The 12,073-nt window shown below is 37.9% G+C and overlaps 1 protein-coding gene across 1 annotated transcript in view; it reads left to right on the top strand.

Annotated features, from left to right (window-relative positions):
- The window catches only part of CNTLN (centlein), a 341,044-nt gene that overhangs the window by 88,239 nt on the left and 240,732 nt on the right, over positions 1-12,073 (top strand). Inside the window, exon 3 of the mRNA XM_055428174.2 lies at positions 3,767-3,851. Coding sequence (XP_055284149.2) covers positions 3,767-3,851 — 85 coding nt within the window. The remainder of the gene's footprint in view (positions 1-3,766; positions 3,852-12,073) is intronic.

The raw sequence follows: 12,073 nt of genomic DNA, 5'->3' as shown, positions 1-12,073 counted from the left end.
CACTGCGGATGCTGATTGCAGCCATGAAATTAAAAGACGCTTACTCCTTGGAAGGAAAGTTATGACCAACCTAGATAGTATATTAAAAAGCAGAGACATTACTTTGCCAACCAAGGTCCGTCTAGTCAAGACTATGGTTTTTCCCGTGGTCATGTATGGATGTGAGAGTTGGACCGTGAAGAAAACTAATGGTCGAAGAATTGATGCTTTTGAACTGTGGTGCTGGAGAAGACTCTTGAGAGTCCCTTGGGCTGCAAGGAGATCCAACCAGTCCATTATAGAGGAGATCAATCCTGGGTGTTCAGTGGAAGGACTGATGCTAAAGCTGAAACTTCAATACTTTGGCCACCTCGTGCGACGAGTTGACTCACTGGAAAAGACTCTGATGCTGGGAAGGATTGGGGGTGGGAGGAGAAGGGGACGACAGAGAATGAGATGGCTGATGGCATCACCGACTCGATGGACATGAGTTTGCGTGAACTCCGGGAGTTGGTGATAGACAGGGAGGCCTGGTGTGCTGTGATTCATGGGGTCGCAAAGAGTCGGACACGACTGAGCGACTGAACTTAACTGAACTGAGTGTGGAAATAGAAGATTTTACTACTTTTGTCTTTTAACCTTCCTCATCCGAAGAGTTGACTTGCTGGAAATGACTCGGATGCTGGAAGGGTTGGACGCAGGAGGAGAGGGGGACGACAGAGAATGAGATGACTAGATGGCATCACTGACTCGATGGAGGTGGGTTTGAGCGAACTCTGGGAGTTGGTGACGGACAGGGAGGCCTGGTGTGCTGTGATTCATGGGATCACAAAGAGTCGGATACAACTGAGCGACTGAACTGAACTGAACTGAACTAAACTAGATTTATCAGTGACTGATCTACTACCTTTACTGTATATTTGTCTTTACCAGTGAAATTTTTCCTTCCATAATTTTCATATTTCTCGTTGTAATTTTTTTTTTTTTTTTTGCTTATGGAAGTCCCTTTAACATTTCCTGTAAAGCCAGTTTAGTGCTGCTAAACTCTTTTAACTTTTGCTTGTCTGTAAAACTCTATCTTTTCCTTCAAATCTGAATAATATCTTTGCCAGGTAGAGTATTTTTTGTTGTAGACTTTTTCCTTTCATCTCTTCAAATATATTGTGTAACTCCCTTCTGGCCTGCAGAGTTTCTACTGAAAAGTCAGTTAATCACCTTACGTTAATTTCTGTATACTTAACTGGTTGCTTTCCCCTTGCTGCGTTTAGACTCTTGCTTTATTTTTTTGCCATTTTAGTTATGATGTGTCTTTGAGTGGACCTCTTTGGGGTCATGGTTCTGAGATGTCTCTGTGATTCCTGGCTTTGATATCTGTTTCATTTCCTGGGTTAAGAAAATTTGGTTATTATTTTTTTAAATAAGTTCCCTTCTACTTTATCTTTCTGTTCTCCTCTGGCACCCCTATATGCAAATATTAGTATGCTTGATGTTGTTTCAGAGGTCTCTTAAAATATGTTCCTTTTTAAAGCTAATTTTTTTCCTTTCTCCTTGGGAGATTTCTACTGCTCTGTCTTCCAGATGCTCATCCATTACTCTGTATCATCTAATCTACTGTTGAAGCCTACTGTATTTTTTATTAACTTTGAAGTCATTGTATTTTTCAGCTCTGATTTTTATGTATATTTTTAAACTCTGAAATTTTGACTATGTTCATTCAGTTTTCTCTCCAGTTCATTGAACCTCTTTTTGACTATTACTGAACTCTTTTTGGGTAGATTGTTTATCTCCACTTTGTTTTTTCTGTTTCTGAGGTTTTGTGTTATTTGTTTGAAACATATTTCTCTGTCTCCTCATTTTCTGTATTCGCTATGCTTATTTCTCTGTATTGGGTCAGTCAGGAGAAGTAGTCATTCCGTGGGGTCTGGTAGCGCACTCTGATCACCAGAGCTGTGTGCCTTAGGGGTCTCCTTATGTTGGCAGCATGTGCCCTCCCACTGTTGTGGGGCTGACTGCTGTCGATGTGTTGTTAGGCAGAGCTGGCCTCTGGCCCAGTTGGCTGTGAGACTGTGCCGCATGCAGTGGCTGTGGGCTTGCTGGAGGAAAAGGTAGGCTTCCTGTGTCATTGGCTGTGTGTCCTGGGAGGGCCTCGGGCTGGGTCTGTGCATGACTATCTATGCACCCTGGGGTGATCTGAAGCTGGTGCTAGCCCGCAGATGTGTGGGACATCTTCTCATGCTAATAGGGTAGAGGGAGGGTTCCAAAATAGCGCTTACCAGTGCTGGTGTTATTGCAGTAGAACAACTCCCCTAGAATGGCTGTCTCCAACATCTCTGTGCCCAAGGTGTTCCAATTGCCTCTTGCCTTTCCAGGAGGTGTTACAAGACCAGCAGGAGTATCTGATCCTGGCTCCTGTCATACTACTGTATCTAAACTGGAATTTGGACTGTGTGAGATTTTGTGCATGTTCTTCAAAAGTGGAATCTCTGTTTCCTGCAGCTCTCTAGCTCTTTTGAACATGAGACCCATACATGTATGCTCAGTCATGTCATACTCTTTGTGATCCTATGGACTGTCACTCACCAGGCTCCTCTGCCTACTGGATTTCCCAGGCAAGAATACTGGAATGGGTTGCCATTTCCTCCTCCAGGGGATCTTCCTGACTAAGGATCAAACCCATATCTCCTGTGTCTACTGCATTGGACAGATTCTTTACCACTTAGCAGCCTGAGAAGCAACATGTACACTACTAGTTTTCAAAACCCATTGTTCTGTAGTCTCATCTACTTGGTATGGGATATCCAGGCTGGAGAGTTTGACTTGCTCCTTGGAGAAGATCTCTATATTTGTGATTATTCTCCCATTCAGGGGCCACTGCTCTGGGGGTGGATACTGACTATATTGCCTCTCCACTACTCCTAACCATTGTAGTGTGGTTTCTTTGTATCTTTATTTCTAGAGTATATTTTCTGCTAATTTTCAATTTTTCCCCATAAATAGCTGCTTCATAACTATTTTTGTGTTGTCCATGGAAAGAGGTGAGTTTAGGGTCTTCCTACTCTGCCATCTTGGTCACCAGCAGTGGTGTGCTTTTAAGTCATATATGTCTCTTAATTCTAATACCTATTTTTGCCTTCTAAAGCCCTTTGCTTCATCTCATTTTTATTCTCAGGTGAGGGTTCTTAATCCTACCTGTACACTTTGTGATTCATGAGTGATTTAGGTACAGATTTCTATTTCTTTTACCTATTTTTAAAATTTAAAAAATATAATGAGCATCCATAAATTCCTCCCTTATTTATTTAATGTTGATTGTTAGTAAATCTCAAGCTTTCTCTCTTTTAATTCTTTTAAAAAATGGTAAGTATTGTATTCTTAATTATTAATATTAATTATATTATAATTTTATTGTGTTAATATTAGTAATTGCAATATAAATTATATTTAAATGAATATATTAATATATTCGGTAATTATATTTATGATATAGTGACTGTTGCAATCAAGATTAAATGTGTTTTTAGTATGTTTTATAATGCATATAAATGTAGAAACTTTTTTTGTATGAAATTGTCTTAGTTGGCATCAGTTATAAATTGTTGTCACTTGCCATATGGTTTCTGATTAAATCAGAAAGGGCTGTTGACATCAGATAATTTACTTTTCTATAGTTTAATGTGAAAGTCATTATTAGGATGTAGAAATTAAAAGAATTGGTTACCAATAATATCTAATAAACTTTTAGAAGTAATGACTAATAAATTTAAATATAGATATTTTTTATTTCTAGAGAAAAACGGAAATCTGAAGCTAAAGACAGAAAAGTTTTAGAAATTCTGCAAGTCAAGGATGCTAAAATACAAGAATTGGAACAGGTTGGTGTTATAACAGAAAATACTAAATCGATGATATTTGTTTCATATAGTAGGTCTTTACAGACATTTTAAGTTCTTTGCAGTAATGTTCACAAGAATATCAGGGTCATTATGTTGTCTTGTTACTATAGTTAAGTTAATACTTTAGCCTGTTATTCTTTGTGTTTTGGGGTTATAGAATATGTTATTTATACATTAAAACTCTTAAGATGGTGTTTTAATTTTATAGTAATAACTGTCACTTTTTGTTGAAATTGCTTTTTATTTTTAACAATTATCATTTGCTTCTGAATCCTACAAATTTTTTAATGTTTTAATTTGTATAAAAGATTAACAATAACTGGGATAATTCTATTTGATGTTTTGAACTTGCACTTTCAAATTATGTAATCCTATAATTATAGTTAATACAATTATATGTAACTGTATATTTAAAATTATAGGTAATTATATCGTCAGGATATTATACTACAAAAATCCACATGGTCATCGATTCCCAAGAATCATTTTAGAGGTAGTAACATCTTAAAAGGAGAAGGCAATGGCACCCCACTCCAGTACTCTTGCCTGGAAAATCCCATGGATGGAGGAGCCTGGTAGGCTGCAGTCCATGGGGTCGCTCAGAGTCAGACACAACTGAACAACTTCACTTTCACTTTTCACTTTCACGCATTGGAGAAGGAAATGGCAACCCACTCCAGTGTTCTTGCCTGGAGAATCTCAGGGATGGGGCAGCCTGGTGGGCTGCCATCCATGGGGTCGTACAGAGTCGGACACGACTGAAGCGACTAAGCAGCAGCAGTAGCAGCAACATCTTAAAAATAAAGATGAAATAAATTTAAGAATTGTCTATATCATGATATATTTAAATTCATTTTATACCTAGTTGCCCATTATAGGCTAAATTATCTTCATAGATTAAATGAAAATTCTTTCTGGTTACTCTGCTTTTCCAAGTTCTGACTCTATTTTCCTTCCTAGCCAATTAAACAGGATAATTTTCATCTAAGATTGGTTATTGTTATTAAGTTGTTTTATTAAAGGACTAAAAATGCAAGTTAATGTGGATAAAAATTAATTTTTTTATTCTCTCTATGTAAGTTCTAAAGTTGGATATACATTCCTATATGAAATAGAAATTTGAAATTTATACCTTCTCCAGAATTGTATTTTCCTTATAGAAAATGTAATAACGAGTGAGTGAAGTCACTTAGTTGTGTCCAACTCTTTGCTACCCCATGGACTGTAGCCTACCAGCTCCTCCACGCATGGAATTTTCCAGGCAAGAGTACTGGAGTGGGTTGCCATTTCCTTCACCAGGATAGAAAATGTAATAATTATTGCTATAATGATAAAATTTTTAAAATAAACTTTTTAGTTTGTTTTGGGGAATAATAGTTGTATTTGTGACTTAAATGTCAAACAATATCAAACTGAATTCTAATATAGAAAAATACTGCCACATGCCTAGTATATTCATTAGTTGGGAAGATCCCCTGCAGGAGGGTGTGGCAGCCCACTCTAGTTTTCTTGCCTGGTATATCCCTTGGACAGAAGAGTCTGCCTACAGTCCATGCGGTCACAAAAAGTCAAACAGACTTTGCGACTAAAAATAACAAGCTATCTAATCAGAAAAACATCTATTTCTGCTTCATTGACTATGCCAAAGTCTTTGACTGTGTGGACCACAATAAACTGTGGAAAATTCTGAAAGAGATGGGAATACCAGACCACCTGACCTGCCTTTTGAGAAACCTGTGTGCAGGTCAGGAAGCTACAGTTAGAACTGGACATGGAACAACAGACTGGTTCCAAATAGGAAAAGGAGTATGACAAGGTTGTATATTGTCACCCTGCTTGTTTAACTTATATGCAGAGTACATCATGAGAAACGCTGGGCTGGAAGAAGCACAAGCTGGAATCAAGATTGCCGGGAGAAATATCAATAACCTCAGATATACAGATGATACCACCCTTATGGCAGAAAGTGAAGAGGAACTCAAAAGCCTCTTGATGAAAGTGAAAGAGGAGAGTGAAAAGGTTGGCGTGAAGCTCAACATTCAGAAAACAAAGATCATGGCATCTGGTCCCATCACTGCATAGGAAATAGATGGGGAAACAGTGGAAACATTGTCAGACTTTATATTTTGGGCTCCAAAATCACTGCGGATGCTGATTGCAGCCATGAGATTAAAAGACACTTACTCCTTGGAAGGAAAGTTATGACCAACCTAGATAGTATATTAAAAAGCAGAGACATTACTTTGCCAACCAAGGTCCGTCTAGTCAAGGCTATGGTTTTTCCCGTGGTCATGTATGGATGTGAGAGTTGCACTGTGAAGAAAGCTGATCGCCGAAGAATTGATGCTTTTGAACTGTGGTGCTGGAGAAGACTCTTGAGAGTCCCTTGGACTGCAAGGAGATCCAACCAGTCCATTTTAGAGGAGATCAATCCTGGGTGTTCAGTGGAAGGACTGATGCTAAAGCTGAAACTCCAATACTTTGGCCGCCTCATGCGAAGAGTGGACTCACTGGAAAAGACTCTGATGCTGGAAAGGATTGGAGGCGGGAGGAGAAGGGGATGACAGAGAATGAGATGGCTGGATGGCATCACCGACTTGATGGACATGAGTTTGAGTGAACTCTGGGAGTTGGTGATGGACAGGGAGGCCTGGCGTGCTGTGATTCATGGGGTCGCAAAGAGTCAGTCACGACTGAGCGACTAAACTGAACTGAACTGAATCAGTTCAGTTCAGTCACTCAGTTGTGTCTGACTCTAAGCTGCCTAACACATAGAAAACTAAGACTTGGAAGTGGCAAACATCATTTATACTCACATTTCATTGAGGGAAACTACTCATATGGTTAACCCAAGATTCAGCGAATTTGGGAAAAGTTACTTCCAGGCTGAACAATCTCTTCCTCACGTACAGGTCTACTCTATGGAAGAGAATGGATTTGGCATTCTTTTTGATAACCTTTGGCAGTAAGTTTGCAGTGCTTTAGGAAATACTCAGTTTATCAGATCTAGATGGTCAGTCAATTCAGTTGCTCAGTCGTATTGGACTCTTTGCAACCCCCTGAACTGCAGCATGCCAGGTTTCCCTGTCCATCACCAACTCTCAGAGTTTGCTCAAACTCATATCCATCGAATTGGTGATGCAATCCAACCATCTCATGCTCTGTTGTCCCCTTCTCCTCCTGCCTTTGATCTTTCCCAGCAAAAGGGTCTTTTCCAATGAGTCAGTTCTTTGCATCAGGTGGCCAAAGTATTGGAGTTTCATCTTCAGCATCAGTCCTTCCAATAAATATTCAGGACTGATTTCCTTTATGATGAACTGGTTGGATCATCTTGCAGTCCAAGGGACTCTCAAGAATCTTCTCCAACACCGCAGTTCAAAAGCATTAGTTCTTCGGCACTCAGCTTTCTTTCTAGTCCAGCTCTCACATCCATGCATGACTACTGGAAAAACCATAGCCTTGACTAGACGGACCTTGGTTGGCAAATAATGTCTCTGCTTTTTAATATGCTATCTAGGTTGCTCATAGCTTTTCTTCCAAGGAGCAAATAAATGTCTTTTAATTTCATGGCTGCAGTCACCATCTGCAGTAATTTTGGAGCCCCCCAAAATAAAGTCTATCACTGTTCTCACTGTTTCCCCATCTATTTGCCATGAAGTGATGGGACCGGATGCCATGATCTTAGTTTTCTGAATGTTGAGATTTAAACCAACTTTTTCACTCTCCTCTTTCACTTTCATCAAGAGGTTCTTTAGTTCTTTGTTTCTGTTGTAGGGGTGGTGTCATCTGAGTATCTGAGGTTATTGATATTTCTCCCGGCAATCTTGATTCCAGCTGTGCTTCGTCCAGCCTGGCATTTTGCATGATGTATTCTGCATATAAGTTAAATAAGTATGGTGACAATATACAGCCTTGACGTACTCCTTTCCCGATGTGGAACCAGTTTGTTGTTCCATGTCCAGTTCTAACTGTTGCTTTTTGACCTGCATACTGATTTCTCAGGAGGCAGGTAAGATAGTCTAGTATTCCCATCTCTTGAAGAATTTTCCACTAATTGTTGTGATCCACACAGTCAAAGGCTATGGCATAGTCAATAAAGCAGAAGTATATGTTTTTCTGGTACTCTCTTGCCTTTTTGATGATCCAAAGGATGTTGGCCATTTGATGTCTGTTTCCTCTGGCTTTTCTAAATCCAGCTTGAACATCTGGAAGTTCATGGTTCACATACTCTTTAAGCCTGGCTTGGAGAATTTTGAGCATTACTTTGCTAGCATATGAGATGAGTGCAATTGTGCAGTAGTTTGAACATTCTTTGGCATTGCCCTTCTTTTGGATTGGAATGAAAACTGACATTTTCCAGTCCTGTGGCCACTGCTAAGTTTTCCAAATTTGCTGGCATGTTGAGTCACTTTTTAGGATTTGAAATAGCTCAACTGGAATCCATCTCCTCCACTAGCTTTGTTTGTAGTGATGCTTCCTAAGGCCCACTTGACTTTGCATTCTCGGATGTTTGGCTCTAGGTGCGGGATCACACCATCGTGATTATCTGGGTCATGAAGATCTTTGTACAGCTCTTCTGTGAATTCTTGCCACCTCTTCTCAGTATCTTCTGTTCTGTTACGTCCATACTATTTCTGAAATGTTGACTTTCTTAAATAACATATTTTTCCTTTTTCTTTGCTAAATTCTTTTCTTTTCTAAATTCTTTTATTTTCTACTTCCTTTTCCCTGGATAGATATTATTTCATTATTTACATTTTGAGTAGAATGATTTACCTCATAAAATATTAAATGCCATGAAAGAAATTATTTGGTTTTTTTGGCACTTAATTTGTCATTTAGAGCCTTAATTTCTCAGCCTAAAGCATGTATAGTTTTGTACAATAGTGTGTTTAGATCTTAAAAATGATTTATGGGTTATATTTTCAGTTCAGTTCAAGAAATTGCTGTTTTAAATGTGGATATTGTCATGTGATGGTACTCTGGAAAATTTAGAATTAAAATTCTTGCCTTTAGTAAAGGATTTATAAGTCTCTGTGAGCAGTTGAGTGGGGATAAAAGTGAGGTGCAAGTAACCATATGCTCCTAACATTAAATTACAGGTTCTATGAGCGTGGGGACCCTTTATACCCAACATGTCATATTTACCATATTGCCTGATTTATAATAGATGTTCTTTAAATATTTTTGAATGTGTGACTTAAATGAAACCAATATATTAGAAGTACCATGAGAGAATCACAAGCAGAATGCTATTAAGATTCAAAAGAAGGAGAGATTAAATTATATGGCAAAGTCTTAAGATACTCAAACAGTTTTAATAGGTAGAGATTTTAGAAGGATTTGTCCATGTCGAACACCAGGGAAAATTCAAGAAGGTAGGAGTGTAGCATATCTTTGGGTGACACTGAAGTTTATAGTTTGTTTCATAGGTAATATGTAGGAGTGTAGGCTGAGAAGAGATTAATGTTATATTGCACCTGTATTAAAGAAAAGCCTTAACTGCTTGAATGAAAAAGTGTAGACTTAGAGGCAAAGGAATTTATCTAGGCATTCCATTAACTTAATTAAGCTGCAATCTGTGAAAATAAAACTTATAATCCAGTATACAGTTAGAAAAAGAAAAGCAGAAGTAGAATGATCTGTTAGGAGGTTATTTCATAGTCTAAGAATAATGACATGAACCTGAACTATTAGTTTTGCAATAATTAAAGATATATAAATTAGAACTATAAGGACTTGACAGTAATTTGAAAGTGACTCTTGGGTTTTCAGCCCGGAGAATCCAGGAGAGCAGTGGCATTGCTATCAGGAAGAAGGTTATTATAAAGAGGTATAACTTACTATGAAGATAACTTTTGAGCTTCTTTTAGACTATTAAAATTTTAGTTATTGGTAGCAATACCATTTGGAGATCTTTAAGTAAACTATTGAAAGCATAAATTCAATCCTTGGAAAGGAGTTTTCTCCTTGATATAAAAATATTTAATGCTATAGTTAAGGGGAAGACTTTATTTTTTTTATTGGGGGCTAATAAAGTGAAAGAGGGGAGTGAAAAGGTTGGCTTAAGCTCAACATTCAGAAAACAAAGATCATGGCATCTGGTCCCATCACTTCATGGGAAACAGATGGAAAAAGAGTGGAAACAGTGTCAGACTTTATTTTTTTGGGCTCCAAAATCACTGCAGATGCTGATTGCAGCCATGAAATTAAAAGACGCTTACTCTTTGGAAGGAAAGTTATGACCAACCTTGATAATATATTGAAAAGCAGAGACATTACTTTGCCAACAAAGGTCCATCTAGTCAAGGCTATGGTTTTTCCCGTGGTCATGTATGGACGTGAGAGTTGGACTGTGAAGAAAGCTGATCGCCGAAGAATTGATGCTTTTGAACTGTGGTGCTGGAGAAGACTCTTGAGAGTCCCTTGTACCGCAAGGAGATCCAACCAGTCCATTCTACAGGAGATCGATCTTGGGTGTTCATTGGAAGGACTGATGCTAAAGCTGAAACTGCAATACTTTGGCCACCTCATGCGATGAGTTGACTCACTGGAAAAGAGTCTGATGCTGGGAAAGGTTGGGGGCGGGAGGAGAAGGGGACAACGGAGAATGAGATGGCTGGATGGCATCACCGACTCTGTGGACATGAGTTTGAGTGTACTCCGGGAGTTGGTGATGGACAGGGAGGCCTGGCGTGCTGTGATTCATGGGGTCGCGGAGAGTCGGACATGACTGAGTGACTGAACTGAACTGAACTGAATATAATAGTTTACAATATTATATTGGTTGGTTTTTTCATACATTGACATGAATCCGCCCCGGGTGTACATGTGTTACCCTTCTTGAACCCCCCTCCCACCTCCTTCCTCCCTATATCCTCCCTCTGGGTCATCCCTGTGCACCAGCCCTGAGCATCCTGTATCATGCGTTGAACCTGGACTGGTGATTTGTTTCACAGATGATAATATACATGTTTCAGTGCCATTCTCCCAAATCATCCCACCCTCACCCTCTCCCACAGAGTCCCAAAGACTGTTCTATACACCTGTGTCTCTTTTGCTGTCTCATATACAGGGTTAAGGTTACCCTCTTTCTAAATTCCATATATATGTGTTAGTATACTGTATTGATGTTTTTCTTTAGGGGAAGACTTTAAACAGAATTCTGAGAACTAGTTATTTGCTGATTGTATTAATGGATGAGAGGAAAAGCAAATTTTAGTAAAAGGGATGAAAAAAATTGTTCAGAGAAGTAGAAAGAGAGAAGTATAATATTGTATCTCATAACATGAAAAAGAATTTCAAAAGCAAAAGGTGGTTAATGCTGTAAAAAGTTACAAAAAAACCCACAAAGTATGAGGTTTGTGAGAAAGTATTTAATTCGGCAATCTTGAATTTTTTGGTGATTTTAGAAAGTAACACGTAGAATGGCATGTGATATTTTAAGAAATCACTTAATTCTAACAAAGTAATGAAACAAATGAGGAAATTTATCTGTGTAAAGAAGGATATTTTTGCATTTAAAAAAGTGTTAGCCAAAATATTTAAAAGTAATGGAGAAGAAAATTAAAATACACAAGAAGGCTTAATTGTGTTAACAGATCTGGTTGAAAGAGGAAACCTTGAGTTCAAGAAGATAGCCAGATTTAATATATTTATTCAAATCTTTTTATCTTTTCAGGCATTCAGATTATATCTTAGTTTTCTTCTTAAACTATTGTATTTCCTCTTGCATTCTTTCAGTTAATTTGTTATATATTTGTTTATCCTTTAATATTGCGTATTTAGATGACTCTGTTGTTTGTACTGTTTGGTTGGAGTTTGTGTTTTGACTCAATAATATATGTATTTACCTTTTTAAAGGTAAGCTTATTCCATCTGCTTAAGATCTATATTCTTTAATCTTTATTCTCTGGTTAATCTTATGCTTTCTGTTTTTGTATTTTCTTTATTTTTTTTTAACATTTGCCAGTTATTTGTTTTCTCTTCATTTGTGTATGTTTCTTTGTGTATGTGCATGCACACTTATGCTGATAATTTGGAAGGTTTAGGAGAACTGTATCAGTTCTTTTAGTGATTATATTTATTATTTTATATATAATATTTAGCACTATAGTTTTTTAGATTGAAGTGTAGTTGAGTTACAATGTTGTATTAGCTTCAGGTGTACAGCAAAGTGATTGTTATACACAGGTATGTAT

The sequence above is a fragment of the Moschus berezovskii genome, chromosome 7 (assembly GCF_049115385.1).
Source record: "Moschus berezovskii isolate FMDL1 chromosome 7, NW_MosBer_1.0, whole genome shotgun sequence".
Classification (NCBI taxonomy): Eukaryota; Metazoa; Chordata; class Mammalia; order Artiodactyla; family Moschidae; genus Moschus; species Moschus berezovskii.
The sequence above is the reverse complement of the archived record's forward strand: the minus strand, read 5'-3'. Positions and strand labels throughout refer to the sequence as shown.